The sequence below is a fragment of the Sinocyclocheilus rhinocerous genome, unplaced genomic scaffold, assembly GCF_001515625.1.
Source record: "Sinocyclocheilus rhinocerous isolate Xijiao unplaced genomic scaffold, SAMN03320098_v1.1 scaffold2293, whole genome shotgun sequence".
Lineage (NCBI taxonomy): Eukaryota > Metazoa > Chordata > Actinopteri > Cypriniformes > Cyprinidae > Sinocyclocheilus > Sinocyclocheilus rhinocerous.
Genome location: NW_015665002.1, coordinates 333,205 through 353,763, shown reverse-complemented (window position 1 = coordinate 353,763; position 20,559 = coordinate 333,205). Strand labels below are relative to the sequence as shown.

The 20,559-nt window shown below is 40.3% G+C and overlaps 1 protein-coding gene across 1 annotated transcript in view; it reads right to left on the bottom strand.

The window, feature by feature from the left end:
* Positions 1-729: 729 nt before the first annotated feature.
* Positions 730-20,559, bottom strand: part of LOC107730793 (E3 ubiquitin-protein ligase RNF220-like) — a 152,832-nt gene continuing 133,002 nt past the window's right edge. Inside the window, exons 7-15 of the mRNA XM_016541735.1 lie at positions 19,639-19,760; positions 18,851-18,977; positions 14,202-14,298; positions 14,022-14,108; positions 13,865-13,920; positions 13,355-13,454; positions 7,420-7,528; positions 6,184-6,258; positions 730-2,270 (exon numbers count right to left, since the gene is read on the bottom strand). Coding sequence (XP_016397221.1) covers positions 2,199-2,270; positions 6,184-6,258; positions 7,420-7,528; positions 13,355-13,454; positions 13,865-13,920; positions 14,022-14,108; positions 14,202-14,298; positions 18,851-18,977; positions 19,639-19,760 — 845 coding nt within the window. The 3' untranslated portion in view covers positions 730-2,198. The remainder of the gene's footprint in view (positions 2,271-6,183; positions 6,259-7,419; positions 7,529-13,354; positions 13,455-13,864; positions 13,921-14,021; positions 14,109-14,201; positions 14,299-18,850; positions 18,978-19,638; positions 19,761-20,559) is intronic.

The window sequence follows — 20,559 nt, the reverse complement described above, 5'->3', positions numbered from 1 at the left end:
GATACTGTTCAGGTAAAATGTCATCTGGGTATAGCCTGTAGATGGCAGAATGGAACACTAACGCTTCCTTTTTCCAAAAAGGTCTAAAATTAGGCCCAAAAAGACCTAATTCGATGCACTTAGTGTCGGGGAAGATATAAAATCAATGGGATAGTGTCAAAAACTCATTATTATCTCTACCCGGATGCAGTGTAATGCACATCGATATTAAAAAATTACAATGTGTTAGGAAGTTGTTTTGCTGCTTGAAACTCAGTGGACAAATATTGACTGATTTACTTCAAAAGCTATGTCAGCATGTGGTAACATGATAACCAGTTTCACTTCTACAGTATTCAAACTGGTATAGTTCCACTTGACAGTGAATGACGCCAGCACATTACCAGTTCAGATTTACAGTCATTTAATTGATGTCAAATGTAGCTTACAAACGGGAAAGACACGTACCATTTTCAAGAATATACAAGGACACAAATCATATCACACAATCATCTTGTGCAATCTGTCATCTTTGGGGCAGGAACGAATTGTTCGGCAAAGGAAGAATACAAAGAGTCAACCCTAATCCTCATTTACTACACGTATTTTACAAAATAGTTGCAGAGAGAGGTATTTTACATCTGGAAACAGTGAATTTAAGTGTAAATCTTGAGGATATTGGTACAGCTGTTTTTAAAGTACTTGACTGTGACCCAGCTATGCTGAAGATTTAAAGAACAGTGAAATAAGTTATAACAAATGCAACATTTGACTGTTTATTGTGGCGTTGGGATCAGCAATCACCTTTCATTTCTTCCTTTTTTTGCACCTACATCAATACAGAAATCACAGAACACATAGATGTACAAATATAAAGCACACTGTCTCAACCCTAGGGAAAAATGTGAGCAGTCAGTCAGTCGGCCAGTCAGGGAAACGAGTCTTGACTCTTTCAGTTCATTCTTCGTGGAAAAAACAAAAAAGTCTCAGAGGAAATCGGAACGTAACTTATAAATGAAACCACCCTAAGTGTTTGAAGTTTTCAGAAAAGTCCCTTTTCTGAGGGAAGAAACTGATATGCAACTGGTCAGGGGTCTTAATACTGTATGTTCAATGGAATGAATAAGCAATCATTTCAATTGTTTGTAACAGACAGACAGCATTCAGCATTAAAGTCAAAAATGTGGGTGAATAAAAGCAAATCTTTCCATTTCTTAGAAAAAAAGCAAAGAAAAAGAAATATACTTTCCCTTGTTTCAGGATTAAATCTACAGTTTTTACTGCATATTTCAATGAAAAATGTACACCTAAATCTTTTAAGTCCTAGTTCGAGTAGTTTATTATTATTATTACTTAAATTTCTTCCTGTACAATGAAATACAACTTCAACTTCAAGACAACATCTGCTTTGAAAATACAGAGGGTTTTCGTTTCTGTTTTTTTTTTTTTTTAATTCACCAAGATTGAAACATATCCCCTCCCTCCCGACCCAAACCACACCCAACTAAATCGGGACTTTTATTCAATATATACTTCTGTATGTCCATGTGTGCGCGCGTGTATACAAGTGTGTTTTGTTCTCTATGTCATTTACTCACAACACTGTAAACATACAGAGACTATTATACATGTGCTTGCACTGATTCATTGAATTTGGTTGACATCACTAGAACACCACAAAAGAAGTAATGATTTGGGGCGAATGAGAACACAATGAAGAATCAAGATCGAGGGGTTCTGGAGAGCCTCGGGTGGTCCATTTAAAGTCTCTTCTTATCGTCAGGCTGATGTTCCAGTCGGGTTGACGTCAGTGGTCTTGGTGAAGAAGCTGCAACAGTGGGAGACGAAGAGCAGCAGCAGCAGCAGTGCGGGTGGAGGGACAGAATGAGTCCTCTTTCCTTCATCTGAGAAGAACTGGTTCCTCATTAAGGAACCAAGCTGACTTTGGAGAGGGTGGACCATGGACCAAGGACCAACACAAGAGGGAGGCGGGAAGACTCTTCACATAAGCCATTATAGTAGAGGACTGAGTCTACACAGTCCTCATTAGTCCAATGCTTGTGAAGTCAGTCCCCATTTAAAGTCAGTGTGAGTCTGTACTCGAGCCTCTCATGGTCAGGACGACACTTCACCCCCTCAGGAAGTGGGGAAACCAAAAACACTAGCAAAAATGGAAACGAAAAGTCAAAAAAAAAAAAAAAAAATCCGGGCTGTTCTGCTCACAAATAGACACGCCTGAGGTCCCCTGGCGACGTGATGGTGTTGCATTGTGGGCAGAGTTTCTTGTTTCCCTGTTGAAAGAGAAACACAAAAAAAGAAGAGTGAGAAGGTGGTCATTTCAGATTTAAAATGCAAAATTATATGCTCGCAAGGTGCTCTTGTTGTACAAGCATTTTTGTCTCAGTCTACAATAGCATTTATAAAGTTTGGGGATGTCTGTTATTTTAATACATATTAAAAAGTAAGTTATTCTTTTGATGGCAAAGCTGAATTTTCAGCAGCCATTGCTTCAGTTCAGTGTCACATGAACCTTCAGAAATCATTCTAATATGCTGATTTGGTGCTCAAGACACATTTCTTTTTATTATCAATGTTAATAAATCAATGTTAAGTTGTGCTGCTTAATATTTTAGTGTAAACCTTGATTCTTTTTTTTCAAAGTTACTTTAATCTAAAATAGAAATCTATTGTAACTTTTTACATTTCTTTACTGTCGAGCAGTTTAATGCACTTTAATCCTTTAATAAAAGAATTTCTCTCTCTCTCTCTTACTGAGCTCAAGCTTTTGAAAGGTAGTGTAGTTTAATAGTGTGTGTATGTGGACATAAAAACAGGGCCTTACATGGGCGGCCCACCCTGTTCGACAAGCATGCGCCTTTCCCACTACCACTCTGATGTTCAGCCAGTACCCATAAAGTCTGCACCATAAAAGCAGGAGAGCAGCAGGGAGAGGTAGAGGAGGAGGAAGGTGAGCTGTGTGGTCTGCTGTCTGCACCACACACATGCTACACAGGGAACGACTGAACATCACAACAGGATCTGCTCTTAAAGTCAGCAAACTATATACTCGGCTTCAAAAATACCACAACACTTGACAGAGACATAGACAGCAAGGCACAAGGGTTATAAAATCATCACGTTTGTGTGTTGCCCCATGAAAGGAACCCAACAGTCGGGTGAAGTTCAGACAGCGCCGTTACTGTGAGGAATCTCACAACCATTGACGATCACGTCCTCGTGTAACCTTCTCGCACATAAGCCACTGATCACACACAAGGAGTATTTCTCCTCATACACATGAAGTGCACTGCTACAGCTTCTATAGGAACTAATATGTGTATGTATGTAATGTACAGGAAAGAGACTTTTGCTGTAGACTTGCTGTTAGCAAACTAAGGAGTCTGGGAGCAGTAAGGGTGTCAGAGCGTGAACCCTACAGTGTGCCTTCACATCTGAATGTTAAGAGGATTTGTGGCTCCATACGATTCAGTTCATGTCTAGGGCACCAGAAGCCTGTCCACTGATCCTGACTGTACAGACTGAAAAAAAGAGATCCAGCCACACACAATCAGTCTTGTTATGTTGTAACAATGAGCTCTAACATTGGACGGTGCAAATAATCGCAATGGTTTCAAATTTGACATCATGGTCTGACTATGTGAGTGGTTTATTTTGATGTGGCCGGCTTGAAGGAGTAAAACTGTGAAATTGAAGTTGGATTCTCTTTCTGACTCCCTACATGAATCAGGTTCATTTTAGGCTCATTTTTGAGTAAAACCCAAAGCAGTGTAGCAGCAAAACCCCCAGCGTGCTTCCTTCTATAGTCCCAATTCCCCAGACACAAAGAGGACCTGAGATTTGGTTCCTTTGTTCTAAGAAACAGGAGTTTACCTAGTTTTAATGAGCGTGGGCAGGCTACGTACTAAACATGGGGTCCTCGCATCAGCGGCGGGTAGCTGCTGCGCTCCATTAGCTTCATAAAACAAGGCTGACGCTAACCAAATTACACGCATTTACTTTGATCAAGACGCAAGGAGCCCTGCCGTGCTACTTTTATTGCTGTCTTTAGGCAACAATTTTAATGCCTGCATTACTTACAATCCGCTGTGGCAGCGCGGGCTGGCGCGCACACACGTCCCTGCTCCCCTCTTGTCGGCAAGCCGTACACAGAAGGCCTTGTGATGAGTGGAGATGGAAGGAGCTGATTTAATATATAACATATTGGAAAACGGCTGAAGCTGGGAAACATTTCCTTATTAATTGCTTCCGTGTGTGGAGACAGAATGTGTTAGTCGCTAATGAGAGTAGGCTCCCCGAGGAAGACTGGCTAAAACAGCTTAGAAAAGAGGAAGAGCCAGCGAGTGTAAGTGTGGGGATGACAAATGGACAAGTAGAGGCAATCGCAATTCTGATAAGAGGTTAGTTGAACACGCAATGCCGTCTAAGGGGATTAGAACCTGGAGCGCTACAAGAGGAATCTCACTGGACTGGTTGAGAAGAACTCTTCAACTTACACTGTAGCCAAATACCACAGCATTATCAAAATAAACTACTCCATTATCCACATTATACACTGGCCTAGGCCATGAGTGACTCATCACTGTATGAGAAGGTCTGGGCACTCTGTGGTGCACAGAGTTGAAATTTAATATGTACACGAACTACCCGCATTTCAAAACTTAAACCATCTACATCTGCAATACCCCTATTTTCAGTTACACTTCAGTATGAGGAATGTACAAAGATATGACTTAAAGTAAACCAAGGAACAGCCTGTGATGAGTGCCATATTATGTATGTTGCTTAATGAAGGGGTTTTCAAACCAAAGACCCTTCAATATGATGAACCTCTTGTGAGGGACCTCTTCCAAGAATAAAAAGGAAGCGATGTTTTTATATATAAAAAACTATTTATAGTGTGTGAGACAAATAAGCTTGATTTCTTTAAAAAAGCTTTCAAATTATTAAAAATATAATCTAAAATTTAAATATAATATAAAATATCAAGTATTTGCACATCTTTTTTCTACCAACTATTACAGCAATGGTGATATAAACAAAAATCTTTCAAATAAATGAAGAAAAAATAAACAATTTATTATACTGATTTAGCTTTTTGATGGACCACCTTACAAAAATATATAGGAAGCTATATATATTAATGTATAAAAACCCACTTATATTTTGTAAGAAAGCATGATTTAACATTTTACCTACTATTACAGCAATGTAGGTATAAACATTAGGAGAAAAAAAAACTTTTGGAAAAATGTTTTTGGGTAAAATCCTATTGTATTCAAATATATGGCCTCATAAAAAAAGAATATTCAAATATTTGTTTATTTAAATGACGTTTAACGAGAAAGATGTAATTTTTTTAATATTCAAGCTTTTTTCACCATTTCTGAACAAGCTTGTGATTAGGCATTATACACAACAATGTTCTACAACGTTACGTTATATCTCAAGGCTTTCTTTTAGTTGAAAACATGTATCCACATGCTCGGGTGAAAGTTGGCTTCACAGTCTGATAACAATAAGAACGCGCTCCGACACAGGCGTTCCAGAGACACAAAGATAATGGTATGCTAAGTTTCTTACAGCACTTTGTGCTTTCTGTTCTTAAACCACTCTCCCTCGAGGAAACTTAAAGGAAGCACATGTCTCAAGATCATTTCGCTGTCAGATAAGCGCTCTCCTCGGCTCACAGCTGCGCTTATCTGCAGTCATGAATGCAGTGATGGACAGCTGTCTTTCCACAGTCCACTGGTGTTTGGATTTCATGTGATTTCTCATTGTGGTGGTGATATTATGATAACTCAGTTTCACTGATTCATTTGATCAAAAGTAATTCAATTTTGTAAAAACATTTAGTAAGATAATTTTGATCAAAGTAATTCCAAACTTCGTGAGGCAGACGGCAACATTCTGTGATCAAATACAACCAACTTGTTAACATGCTCCACCCAGTACATTTAGTTATAACTGTAAAAAAATAATTACAGATTGAATATTCGACTATTTGTGCACACCCCTAAATATCCTGATTCTTAACTATCAGCATCATCAATTTAGTCCAAATATTTAAAAACAAATACATATGTATTACGAAGCAACGTGTAGAATTTAACAAACAATAGGTTTTCAGATACTCCCTACACCTGCAGAAAACAGCCTATTGAACAGCAAGTGTGTAATTGTTACCAGAGTCCTTAGCCAGCATTCTTCACAGTGCACGTGCCAACACTGGATGGAGGTGAGTGGCATTGTATACGAGTCCTGAGATAGAGAAACAAAAGACAAAAAGAGAAATGATTCATTTAACCAGGTCAGCTAAACATAATTCACATCTAGCCACCGACATACACAACATCAGATGTCACTAGACAGCACCAGCACAGCACAAATCGGCCATGGGGGGCAGGCAGGTGGGCAGTGAGGGAGCGTGTGGGGCAGTGCAGGGGTCAGGCGGGGTCAGGCCAATGGGAGCACAGAGAGCCTTACCCTCCGAAGCGGCAGCAGGTTCCTAATCCCACTGCTGCCCGCAGTGGCAGTGCTGCAGCCCGTTACGTAGCCTCTGTACAAACAGTACACGCCGAGCTGCAGGGCCTCTGTGCTCCCGTGCCTCTCGACTGCCTGATTCTTGCCATCAGCCCCTGTTTGGGTCGGCTTCCGCTGCAGGGATATTCAAGAGCGGCACTGAGAACAAGAATGTGGCTGCCACAAACACACACATCAGACCAACGGGTGCAGCTATCAACAGAAGCTCTCGGCCAACACTGAGCCAGGATAAAAGGGATGGTTGAGAGTTCTGTTGTATTTTTGTGTGAATATTCAGTTTGGATATCATGCTAAGCTGTCTGAAACACGTCTAGCACTTTTAGTCCAAATAATTTACTGAGAATTCATTTTTTGGTCTGCTATACATCCAACAATCAGCAGGTGGCAGTAGACCACCACTGGAAAAACCTCAACAGACTGCACGACACAGAAGCAAACAGAAAAATGTCTTGAATCTTTCCAATTAAATCATCAAAACATTTCCAAGTCTCTTTATTAACAAGGCCAGAACTGATCAATTTGTACCTCTGTATGACTTTAAGGATGTTTTTATTTCATTTTTAACAAAACTAATCTACCTCCAGTCCAACAGAGGCATGTCAGATTAGTCAGAAGCACCTACAGGATTAAAGCTGAAAAGGTTTAGCATAGATATCCAACAGGATGGCAGAACTCCTCCAACAGAACCTTAATGTGCGGGTTCATTTTCCAGTCCATGCGAGATTGAAGCTGAAGGAGGCAAACCATCACAAAGCTTCAGCTGGCTGGGTGCATGATTGCGGGTGTTAGGTTATATCACCACGGCATGTTATTAAGGATGGTTTATAACCAAACACACCCACATGAACGCGCACAATACTGGCAAGCGAGAATTCTCACCATGCATATGAGACACTTGTATCGGTCTCCTCTGAGGATCTGCTTTTCCAGTTCTCGTATGCGAGCCTTTAGTGCCTCCAGTGTGGTCGCTGTGGAGTCCTCTGTTATCCTGCAGGTAAAAAAATAAAATAAAAATTGAATCAAAGTTGGTTAAATTAGAGCACTACAAAACAGTTTGGCTCATACATAAAACTGAAAACAGTGGAATGCTAATTACTTTTTAAAAGTAGTGCAGTCACACAAATTTGCAATTTACATTTGCACAGCTACCACACAGCTTCAGTTCAGACAAACACGACTGCTAACTCCCAAAAACACTAATGCAAAATTAAAAACAGACGGCCCAACAGGAAACAGTCATCACTGCTACAGAAAGACCATGATGTCAATATGAACTAAAGTTTTATTTTCTTTATTGTAGTACCATTCAATCTTATTAAACAGGGCACAGAGTTTCCTTAGTCCTCTGAGGTCACACTTGCACCAGTTCCCCCAACTTCTCACCTCTCGGGTTTCACTAAACGTCCCTTAGACAAATGCCTCTCAGCTGCTGAATGTATATTTAACACTGTCCACAGCATATGAACTCGCAATAACTAAATCAATATGGCCACCATTGATTGTGTGGCAAGGCGCTTGGCGAGATGTTTATGGTGATTCGCTCATTTTCCAGCCAGATGGAGCACTGATCTACAGTATTGATTTAACGTTGTGCCAGCGTTCTCCTAGGCACAATCCCCCCGATTAGTGCCTGCCGTTCCACTGCCTTTTCCAATAGCACCATTTATTACATGCCTGTGTGACTCCACAATGAGTACACGTTCACCACACACACACACACACACTGGGACATGGGCCTCTCGGTAATCAGGTAGTATTAGAATGTAAATCAAGGAAGGGCCATTAAAATGGAAAGACCATTTATGGACTCAGCATCTCCTATAAGGCCAACCAACCTAAAGGAAGAACAATGACAGTGTAACTGAAGAATCATGGGCACTTTGAGAAATAAAGCTTAAAATCTGGCAGCCAGGAATTAAACATGTCCCGTTTCATTTAAAGTTGCGATGACTGAAGTAGCAACAGATATTTTCTTCTGTAATGTGACATACACCCGAGTGACAAATTATTGAATAAGAAAAAAGGGCTGGGACTTTGTTCAATCAATCGGTTGTTGATTAGATGGAGGTCATACTCAATGCAAGTCGTTTGAAAGAAAGGGATGGGGTTTATAGGACAAAATGATTGGAGAATTTTGATTAAAAATTACAAGGTCAAAACAATAAAAAAAAAAAACATGCTTGGATAAACGGTCACAATAAGATCGACATGTATTTTGAAAATAGAGGGTGAATTTTCATTTTTATTTCATCTCACTAAGGAAGACGTTAGCAAAACTCTGAAGTCTCACATCTTAAGAAAAGTCCAGGCATCTTCTCAAGGTCACCCTAAACCTCACCCAGGTCTCTCTCAAAAGGCCCCAACAACATGACAACCTTGATCAAGGAGAGCGAGCCGTCTGGACGGTCAATTCCCTATAGCCTACAATCAGCACAGTGACTATAAAACTTTAAAATCTCTTCTTATTAGTGGCCGGCTTGTAAAAAAGCATTTAGTCTTGATTAGCGTGCATGCTTATAAAGCAGACAGGAGAGTAGGTGTACTGTGCTCCATGCCTGCTGTTTTTCTTTAACAGCTTCATAAATCGCTGCGGTTCACTTGCCCGTATGCCGTCACCGGCCCTACAAAAGAATACAACATTTCCCCCAAGTCATGCCCGACCCACTCCAGCATGAATATTCATTGTGTGGTGCTTTATAGAAAACCACATTCTAAAAGTTATTTAATTCCCTTGGGGAAAAAAGAGGGTTTTACTCTTCCTTTATATGGATGGAGATGGAGAGATGGTTTGGGAGAGAGAGAGAGCTGGGCTGTGATTTAATACGAAAGCAGGAGAGGGGTGGCTAGGTAAGTTCAAAACAGAAAATCACCAAGGTCCCGTTGAGTGTGTGGGAGACAGTTTTAAAAATATTAAACACACACCTCGTCTCCGCTTTGCAGTGGTATGCTGGCTGAATAATGCCAATGACATCATCTAGGGAAAGAATAATGTCATTTCAATTAAGAGTTAAGTTACTAAGGAAACCACAATGAGGACTGACATGCAAACGAATCATGTCCCTTACCTACAGCTGAGGTCCATAACGGCACACCCATTATATTAAAAATCAATTTGGATGTTAACACCATGATGGACGTGCAGGTCTAATGCTTTATACAGGCATCATTCTCTATTAGGGGATATTTTTATTTTTAAAGCAACAAAAGCACAAGTTAAAACAGGAAGTAGATGAAGCCTGCACTGCTATCTCACACTGCTGATCTGTCTCTGAGTGTGAAGCTTTTTCTCATTTTATTATCCTGCCCCTTAACCATCCGTCTCCATCAGAGCCAAGCCTAACTATAGAAGGCGGTCTAATCTATAGGTCTATATGGCCTGACACGAGAACACATGAGTTACAAGTACAGACAGATACTGGGAGATCTTTATAAAATCACTTGGCTGACAATCAATTCTTATATTCAGTTGTGATGGTAAGGGACGGGTCATTGCATAGTACTTTAAATCAAGAGGCTGACTGAGCACAACAGCTTGTAATTGTAAAATATTCATATAATTAATTAAAAAAAATATTATAAAAAGGATGTCCCTTTTTGGGGACATGGCTGATACTACTTAAAAAAAAAATTTTTATTTATTTTTTTTAAATAGTCATCACTAATGAATTTGGGAATACTTTTGATTATTGTGGAGGTACATAAAAAATGGGCTACATTGTTTTAAGCTGATCATGAAATTTGACTGCAATCAAATGGGTGGCAAAGGAGCCCTCATTTATCATGTGCAGAATGAGCAGGGACAGAGGCGACCCCTGTACTCAGAGATCATTACCCATCTGGGCACAGGAGAGCTTGGAGAATTCATCAGCCCCCTCTGTCTTACTAAGACACACATGTATACAATTTACACAACTCACAACACAGTAACAAGCTCAATCTCTTTCTCCAAAACACACACACACAATCCACAATGAATCACTGTAACTAAAGGGGACAAATCTCATTTTCATTGCAGATTGAAATGCATGTGTTTTACAAACAGTGAGGTTGGGATTGTTTCCTGGCTTGAAGTGGAATGAAATGATTTCAGTTCCTTATGTGGCCTCTTTAAAGCTTGCTCAGATTAAGACCCCTCACTTCAGGAAATTGGATATTAAACAATGGCACAGCCATTCCCGTAAATTTGCATGTTTCATCCATTTGACACACACCACGAAGGAAAAAAAAAAAGCATAAGTATGTATTTTTTTTAATACTGAACCAATATGTGAAGCTAAAACTCAAATGCTACAGTAACAATCTTGTGTTTTGGCTAGGAAAGAGTTAATACACCTCCCTCCCCCTTCTCATGACCCCTCAGGATTTGATTAATGATATCATCATTGAGATTTATCTCCCCGGCCCCTTTCATAAGACAACATCGCGTAACATCCTGTGATACCTGATCAAATCAGCAGAAGGAGAAAGGAGAGGTGCTCTTCGGAGGAGAGGTCTCTACTGTCTGGGAGAGATGGATAGATTCAGACAGAGGGCCGAGGAGGACGGGCACAGACTGGGAGAAATATTGCGGGAGATATTAAATAAACGAGTGTGTGTCACGTCTGGAGCTAAGCGCTAAGCTAATAAAACGGGTGGCGGGTGGGTTGCGCTCATTGCTCGCTCTTCTCTATGACATCAAACAGCTGCGGTGATTCATACCCCGGTCGGCTAAAACACTTAATGCCCCCCGATACAACGCTACGGCTAGTCTAAACGGCTGCCTGGTGCTCTGAGTGTGTGCGCAGTGGGAGGGCGAAAGTGAGCGAGTCTCTACGGAGGAAAGCAATGAATCAATCTAAGCTGTCACACTCCTGCAGCTCCACTTAGGAATTCCGTTCTGTCCATTTTCATCCTCCTACTTGCACACCCACGCTCGGACAGAGCCACACAGTGTTCATAAGATCATCCACTAACATTTATTTCCACACACTCAGTCAAACCTATCAAGCAACAGTGTGCAAAGTCACACTTTTAACTGCTGGTCATGGTAAACATGGTTAGCAAACAAGATTTCAATTGCATACCGTAGCTGACATCAAGCTTGCGCTACAGACAAAAGTCTTGCGCTGATTCACACTTGATTGGAGATGGGTGAGAAAAACATGCTTGCGACGTGCTGACGAGAAAAATCAATTGCTTCGGGTCTGCTGTGCTTATTCATTAGTTATCTGCCCCTGATATTTAATATGGGGCCCCGTGATGGCCGCCCGCACAAGATTGATTCAGCTACACTAGAAGCCTTTCCCTAGAGAAGAAGCCTCAGGGGAGACAAGAGACAGATAGAGAGGACGATGAATTGCGGGGGTGCATTTTAGAAATACTCAGGAATGTTCTCATTATTAATAAATAAAAATTGTGTTCATGAAATGTTAAAATAAATTATAGTACCGTATTGGCCCGAATATAAGACGACCGTGTTTTTTCAGATGTATTTCCAAGAAAAAAACATCGTCTTATATTCGGGTCAATACGGTAAGTCTATATAAAGCAAAAATAAGTATTTATAAAACAAACACTAAAATAAAAATATTAAAATGAAGTATAAATCAAAGTAACAAATATTACTGAAATTAAAAACAAAAAATATATAAAAATAAGTCTGTGTGCTAAGAGTGTCAATCACACAAATTTATTCAACTTGTGAACATGATTTTTTTTGTTTTCTGGAGAAAAACAAAACACTAATATTATTTAATAATAGATGTTTTCTTTTTTTTTTTTCAGAAATTGTTTTGTTTTTTTTATCTATCATTAATCAATCAGCTATACATTTTTTATAACAAAGCAAACTATCTCCTGAAAATATCTCCTGATTGAGTCCACGCTACAAACATTAAATTGGCACTGCCTTGGACTACCCTGCACAGCGGGATTAAACAAGGATAGAGACAGGACATGGGTCATGTGGACTGACAGCTGTGCTCCCGCTCTTGGGTAGGCAGAGTGAGGTATGTCTGTGGCTAACGTGTTGACCCTGGTCCAGCTCTAGACAGCAGGGGGAGATCAAACCAGGATAGTCGCACCGCCACAGTGGCAATAAGCCCCTCTTCTACTGGGAGCTGCGCTCTGACCCCAATTACCCATTCACTGGGGCTGGGCCCCCACACACGCAAGTGGGAGGAGAGTTTAGCGGGAGCACTTGTCGGAGAATATGGATGAGGATGCAGAGATGAGGGAATTACAGCAGCCGGCCTTTCACCCACTCAGGTTATTCAAATTTATCTGCGGCTGAAGGCTGCCTGCTACACTCCCTCCATCTTGTTTTCACTCTCGGTGGAGTGTAGGAATTCATCTCACTTTCTCGGTGCTCCCGTTTTTTAATGGTACATTTCTTTTTGCAAGACAGTTCTCTTTAAACAACATTTGTAGGTAATAGTGAGAGTAATACTTTTAGTTTCAGGCCACATGGACACTTTTTCTTCCATTAACATGCTTATTTAAAGCATCTGAGTGGTGTGTTGCCAGCAATTTCACTTTATCTGGCTTCACTTCTTGCAATAAGAGATAAATATACTATTCCTGCAGTGAAAAGCTGTAGTATGGAAATGGCTAAAGGGATATTAGCATTCCTGGGCTGTGCTGCGAGTCAAGCCCAGACAAGGCTCAGCTGCCTGGGATCAATACTCTGGGACACTCCCTGTGATCAAGCATGCTCCGGAGAGATGAGCAAACTAAATGCATCATTTATGATCTTGCAGTCCCTACACAAACTAATCTCACCCCAATACACCAGAAAACACACTGCCACTGTGGACAGGTGTGTGTTTGTACTCACTTCTCGATCTCACTGTTTTTACAGGTCCTCGGTGTGGAGGACGAAGATGAAGAGCTCGGCTCCGGTTTGCTGCTCTCGCCATTACTGGTGGATGGCATTTCTACAAAAATAGACAAACAGAGCATATATAACGAATGAGGGCCAACAAAAGTAACGTTTCATTCTATAACAATCCAACTTAAATATATAGACAAAAAACAGGGTTCAGGTTTTTTTTATATATTTTTTTTATTTTAACAGAGATTGAATTTACGTAAAGCAATTTCTGGATTAAATACTTTAGAGCACAATTACAAAAATGTATATACTTACTGTTCAAAAGTTTGGTGTTTTTCTTTCTTTTTAACCATTTATTTGACCGTAATACTGTGAAATATTATTACAATTTAAAATAACATTACTATTTAAATATACATTAGAGTTAATATATTTAATACACAATGAAAAATTTTTTTTTCAGGATTCTCTGATGAACAGAAAGAAACCACATTTATTTGAAGGCCAACTCACCATCACTGGCCCATTTTGAGAACTCTGGTGTTATTCTATTGGACGGTACACCACCACTACGGAAGAAAGAAAAAAAAAATTGGTGTAAAAGCCAAGTCTATAGATTTATGTCATTTTAAAGTCTGTGATGAAATCATTTCAGTGAAATCCAGCTTACTTCAAAACAGCCCCACGCAGTGCCTCACGTTCTTTGGCCTCTCCCTGGTCCTCTCCAGAACAAGGAATGATGTCTGCTTCAGTGTACCTGAAACCTCGAGTTAAGGAACTGCTTCTAATTTCTGTTACTGTTTCTGTGCCCAATACAGCACCACTGAAGAGCAAGATGTCTCAAGGATACTGGGCTTTGCCGTACTCCAGTGTGTCATCTCCATCCACATCCAGGTCTGCATCACTGTCATGGCTCTCCTTCGTGCTACACATGGCAAAGCCTGTTCCTAAAAAGAGGGAGGAGAGGAATAACAGTAATCAGTAAATGAAATTTGGGTTTAAATCCTTTGTTGCATTTAATAATATACATTATATGTTACAATAAATCTATCACTAGCAACCATCTCCAACCGTAACAGTCCCAATCCAGGACAGGTTTGTCATGCCAGAGAAACCTCAATTAGGAAGGCCTGTTGTGTGAGCAGGACCAAATTACTGCAGACAAGCCAGGAGCCTGGTGCTCTGGGCCCAGATGGAGCCATCAGAGACAGTCTGAATGGGAGTTGTGTCAGGTGCCTGTCAGGGAGTGGGACCTGAGCATTGGGGCGTGCAGCCTGAGTGGCACTTCTATAAATCCAGTGATGAGCGCACAGACAAACTCCAACCGCTGGCTGACTGGGTCCTTCAGTTCTGGTTAGGAAGAGGTTGGATCGGTAGCAGCCTGAAGGGTGGGAGCAGCCCAGGCCCCTCAGGGGCTGATGGAAGGATGTCAGGGCACTGCTGGAGAACGGGTTTGTCACGGATGAGGAGCTGAGGTAGGAAATGGAAGTGGAGAATAGTACTTCCTCTTGTTCCTCAAAGCGCTACAACACTACACTGGATGACTACTGCAGTGTGGAGTGGATAACTACAACCTTCAGGGAGTTAGGCACTGATGAAAAAGAGGAGGACTGAAAGTGGATGTGGCGGCCATGATCCGTCTCTCCCCCTTCTCCGTAAAGGGATCCAAAAGAGGCAGAGTAGGGATAAAATGCATCACAAATGCTTGCCCTTTTTTTACAATGTGCGATGGTTTTTAGTGATCAAATAAAAGAGACCTTTTAAGTTTTATTTGGTCCCTGTGACAGCAAAGGCATATGCGCACAATAGCTGAGCTACATAAATCCAAGCTCCTCAACAGAGAATCAGGGTTCAACTGTGCGCAACAGTCTAAATGTATATTACCTTTCAACAATAACTTACAGAATTAATCATATCAGTCTATTAGTTTACCTTGCGCTTACAGTTTCTGTCCATTGATATTTACCAATAATAAAGCATTATTTTAATAAATTATTGATAAATGTTTTTCAAAGAAGTCTTTCATGCTCACTAAGGCTGCATTTATTTGATCAAAAATACAGTAAAACAGTACTATTGTGAAATATTATTGCAATTTAAAATGACTTTTCTATTTTAATGTTTTATAAATTTAATTTATTCCTGTGATCACAAAGCTGGATTTTCAGCAGCCATTACTCACTTCTTTAAAATCACATGATCCTTCAGAAATTATTCTGATATGCTTATTTGGTGATAAAGAAAAATGTTTCATTATTCTCAATGATGAAAAGAGTTATGCTGCTTAATATTGTCGGAAACTGTAATACATTCAGAATTCTTTGTTGAACTGAAAGTTCAAAAAAATAGTATTTATTTGAAACAGAAATCTTTTGTAAAAATGTCTTCACTGCTCTCTTTTTTCCAATTTAATGTGTCCTTATCGGATAAAAGTATTCTTTAAAAAATATAAACTTTTGAAACACAAACTTTTGAGCAGTAGTGTAGCTTGGTTAGAAATGTTTAGTATTTAAGAATGGGCAAGCTTTAGTCATAGCGGCACGGAAGTGCAAGAATGGATGGAAAGTGTGTGACCGCATTAAAACATGAACCGTGGGTCCTGTGTTTGGCATCACCTCATTCTAGCTTGGAAATAGTGTAAGTGTTCTATAGATAACCTTTCCACTCCTCTGACCCAACTGAAGGTGGGTGAAGGGTACAGTCAGCCAAAAATGAAAGACCATAATCTGTAAATGATGGTGAACATTTTATTAATGAACTGTCAACAAGCTGCAAAGAAAGCCAAACTGGGGGGAAAAATGAGGGAAAAAATGATAAACATAGTGACCACTAATAGCAGGCAGGCCAGAGGAAGATGTTGCAGGCCATAAGCAGCCAAAAGGAAAAAAAAAAATCACTGTTAAATCAATCAATTGATCAGGCTATGGATCCTGGCTAATGCTTTGCTAGAATCAGGGCAGGAAGAATGTCATGCAGCATTGATTCAGCACGGACGGGAAGACTGTCTACTTTAGTGTGTACACTGACGAAACTTAGCCAGTCTGAAAAAAGCAGAGCACACCTACTCAGGCAACCAAAACATCAAAACGGCCACCTGAATGGTGTATAACTACCCAAGCAATGGGTGTCTGACTGAAAAAGCTGGGGCTACTGTTAAGTGGTCTTGGCAGGCAATCTAATCTGTACCGAAAAGGTCAGTGCAACTCTAACTGCCTCTCAGTCAAATTATGCACGCCGTCGCACCGCCTCTTTGCCCAGCAGCCTCTGGGACATAAGCTTACTCCTGTTCTTTGTCACTGTGTACACTGGATGAATAAAAAACTCCACTGTCTTCCTTACAATGTAGCCTGTATTTACCTGTATTGCTCTGCAATACTTTGCATGACAATAAGAGCCATTTGCAATGTGTCATGTTCAAAGCAGGTCTTGTAGCTGTTTAAATGTTAAGTCGTTACATGCATAAAGCACATTTTCCTTGTTGGGTCACATTTTGCAAGCTGATTTACATATGCCATGATTGTTAAGTGCTAATCTACATACGTCACCCAAGACAGGTGTGTCATGCCACAGCAAAGAAAGGGGAAGCAGAGATCCCAGAGAAACAGGACATGAAACATGGCCTCTCCTCCACCTTGTTGCAATGACACTTATCTGCCTTTCACAGTATGTCACAGGTCAAAGTTCATCCAATCAGGATGGCATTTACCATGTATGCCTGCCAGGGAGGGGGCTCAAAGCTGCCATCTCTCAAGGTTCTTTACAAAGACGAGCGGCGGGCCTCTGTTCTTCTTTCCCGACTTCACCAAATCTCCTCCATCTCTGCCATCGCTATCTCTTCATCAGCACAACAGCCCTGCTAAGCCACGGACACAGGAGGCCTTATGGGCCTCCAACACAAACTGATCCTCTTCGATTCCTCTCTTCCTCTTGGTCTCCCTTTTCCCTTATCATGCTCTTTTTGTTCGGTTTAAAGCGTTTCCTCTCTGCTTTCTTCCTGGGTCCTCAAAGAGAGAGAGCTGCTGGTGCTTCAGGGACTATAGCCCTCTTATCCCATTGAAGACTCCTTTCAAGCCCCCCTCCCCAGTCTAGCTCCCCCTGGGCTGGAGAGATTCTGCAATGCAGACCGATTGAACGCTTGAGGACTTCAGCTGAGCTTTCAAGGCAAAATCCACCTTCTGAGCATCCTAGGGAGAGCTTTCAAGTGGCCCCTGGGCCACCGAGTCACTTCTCACCAGGTCCCCCCATATCGCCATTACACCGGTGCCTGTGCTGAAGATAAAGGACTGGCGAGCTTCTGTACAGACACATGGCTCTGTTCACATGCAGAATTGATCTGGGCCACCGTCTGTCCAGCCGGGCGATAGAGGAGCAAGTCTGTTTCTTTTCTTAATCCACACAGCTTTGCAATGGGTTCTCTCCTTGGGATCGAACAGCCTTTCCATTTAAGAGCGCAGAAGTTTACAAAAGACCACTGAGGGAGGAGCCTAACTCCTTTTCTAAATATGAAACTAACAGTGAGGGGAAAAACTGAGATGTTTTTGATAGACATTCACTTAGCACTTCCTCTAAAGTGCCAACTCAACAAACTTAACTGAAGAAATAATACCCCTTTCAAAACAACTGATCCAACATTGAGAAAAGTTCTAAGATAAAAATCTCAAGTATGGAGGATGACTGACACCTCCTCCCTAGTGTAAAAATAATCTGAAGAGGTCAATTATTTATAAACCAACTAGAATTCCCTTGGAAGTCTTTCAATGAGTGTGGCAGCACATCAAAAAGAGTCTTAGGGAGCGTGTGTGTATGTGATAGAGAACGTCCCAGGTGAGCGGAGTTAGGTTGGGAGCTATAATTGCATTCCTGCAGCGGGGGAAGCCCAGGGGTCAGCGGCCCATTTTTCTCACACACATCTCTGTACTGGGTGAGGTGGGTCAATTGCACAGCTAAATGTGTTTTCCTTTGACTTCTTAAAGGCCAAGCAGGGCCTGCCAGAACTCACCTTGTCTGGACTACAGCTGCCTAGCCTATAAATTAACACACACGCCACTTGAACAGGTTGATCTTGGGGTACATCGTGAAAGAAATGTATGTACCCGTATTAAACAGCTTTGAAGTTTCTGGTGATCTTTGAAAGGGATCTTCATTAAACTTTAAAAAATGTTTCTTGAGCACCAAATCAGCATACTAGAATGACTTCTAATAGATCATGTGACACTGAAGACCGGAGTAATGGCAGCTGAAAATTCAGCTTTGCCATCACAGGAATAAATTACATTTAAAATATTTTCAAATGGAAAACAGTTATTTTAAATTGAAATAAACATATATATATATATATATTATGTATTGAAATAATATAATAATATTATATTATATAATAATAATATATTGAAATAATATAATATTATTGTTTTTACTGTATTTTTGTTCAAATAAACACAGCCTTGGTGAGAATGACAAACTTCTTTCAAAAATATAAGAAAATGAAAAAATGCTTACCTCTGAAACCACCTTCCAGTAATGTAGTAGCTCGTACCCTCTTCTGTCCGCACCACTCGTACTCCTCAAACCGCGTTCTGTTCTCTCCTTCGACATCGGCGGAATCCTCTTCTGTTCCACCTTCCCTCTGAGAGAACAAAACCACTTATCAAACATGCACAAATACATTTCAATTGGTTCATTCAATATAAAAAGACAAAACCACAAAGAGTGACTACATCAGAGGAAATCAAAGCAGCGCTTTCAAATCCACTAACTTCTAATGATGTCTAATTTTAGGAGCTATCAAACCACATGCAACAGAACACCCGAATCCAACCACCAAGAGTGCATTAGTATCATAAGAACTACTGGATTAGATGGGTCAAGAGGAACCTGCTATATAATATAAAGGGCAAGTGCTGCATCCTGAACCACTAAAATGGCTAAAGAGGGAAGCCAGACAGACTGTGTGAACAACAGTTTCCATTGAGCCTCTCTATAAACTCAGTGTTTAATGACAATATAGTAGAATATCTATAAAGTAGGTTCAGGACACCGAAACTGCCAACCAAATCTAAGTGAAGGAGGAGGAAGAACACTTCAGAAAAGAGCTAGTCCTTCAACTATTCCCTGGACACCCATGTAGGAATACAACATAGCTGTAATCATAAAGAACTAATTCCCAAAAACATTTATATGTATGTGTGTGTCTTTTGTCAGATGACTGATGTCCAGGGAAAGGTGAGGGCAGAAAGGCCAAAGCTTCTAGAGGTTGGAGGCCCAGATCTCTGGGTTTATGAAGCTACCTTGAACAGACATTGTTCCACATGCCTACTCATTTCCTCCTCCGTCCCTGTTAGCGGGGTGCTGCACAGTGGACATACCTGTCCATCCTCAGGCTTCCGGCGCTTCATCTTCCCAATCCGGGCTGCAGCACAAATAAAAAAAGAGATACCACATGATAAATCAATGGAGCAAAGCGACCATAATAAATACTACATACATAATCAGGGCTCTACGCTTACTTTTCTTTTTAGGAGTGCTTGTGCTCCTAATTAAAAAAATTTAGGAGCACAGTCAAAAATTTAGGAGCACCTTCTAATCAGTAATCAAAAACTCTGATAAAAAAAAATGTACCTTCCCATTACGAGGTGATATTTGACTCCTTAAAGTGATTTATAGGGAATTTTGTTTTTACCTTTGTAATGTCATTTTTCTAACTTTATTAAAAGTATGTCATCTTTTATGTCAAATTAAAAATATAAAATTTTTTCAAAGCTTTTTAACATTTCTAATTAAAACAACAGAATAAGAACAAGTAGAATAAGAAGTAGAATAAGAATAAGTTACCAATAAAATGAAATCAGTATTTAAGAAATAAATTTGTGCTACAGAGTTGGCACAGAAGTACACAAAAGTGTTTTTTCAGACGTTTAATGAGGCTCAGAGGTCGCATGAGTGCAATTAAATTCATAAATTCATGTTGAGGTTAACGTTTTAAATATAAAATTTTGAATATAGTAATATTAAATGATTTAAATAACAGAAAACATATTTTTAAAATTAAACTAAAACTGCCAGCAGGTGGTGGCAAATCACTGATTTTATCACTGAATCGTTCATTTAATTGATTCGTTCGAACGGCTGATTCATTCAGGAACGAAGCATGTGACTGTCTTTATGAATGGGTAATTGAATCATTGACTCACTAGATTCGTTTAAAAACG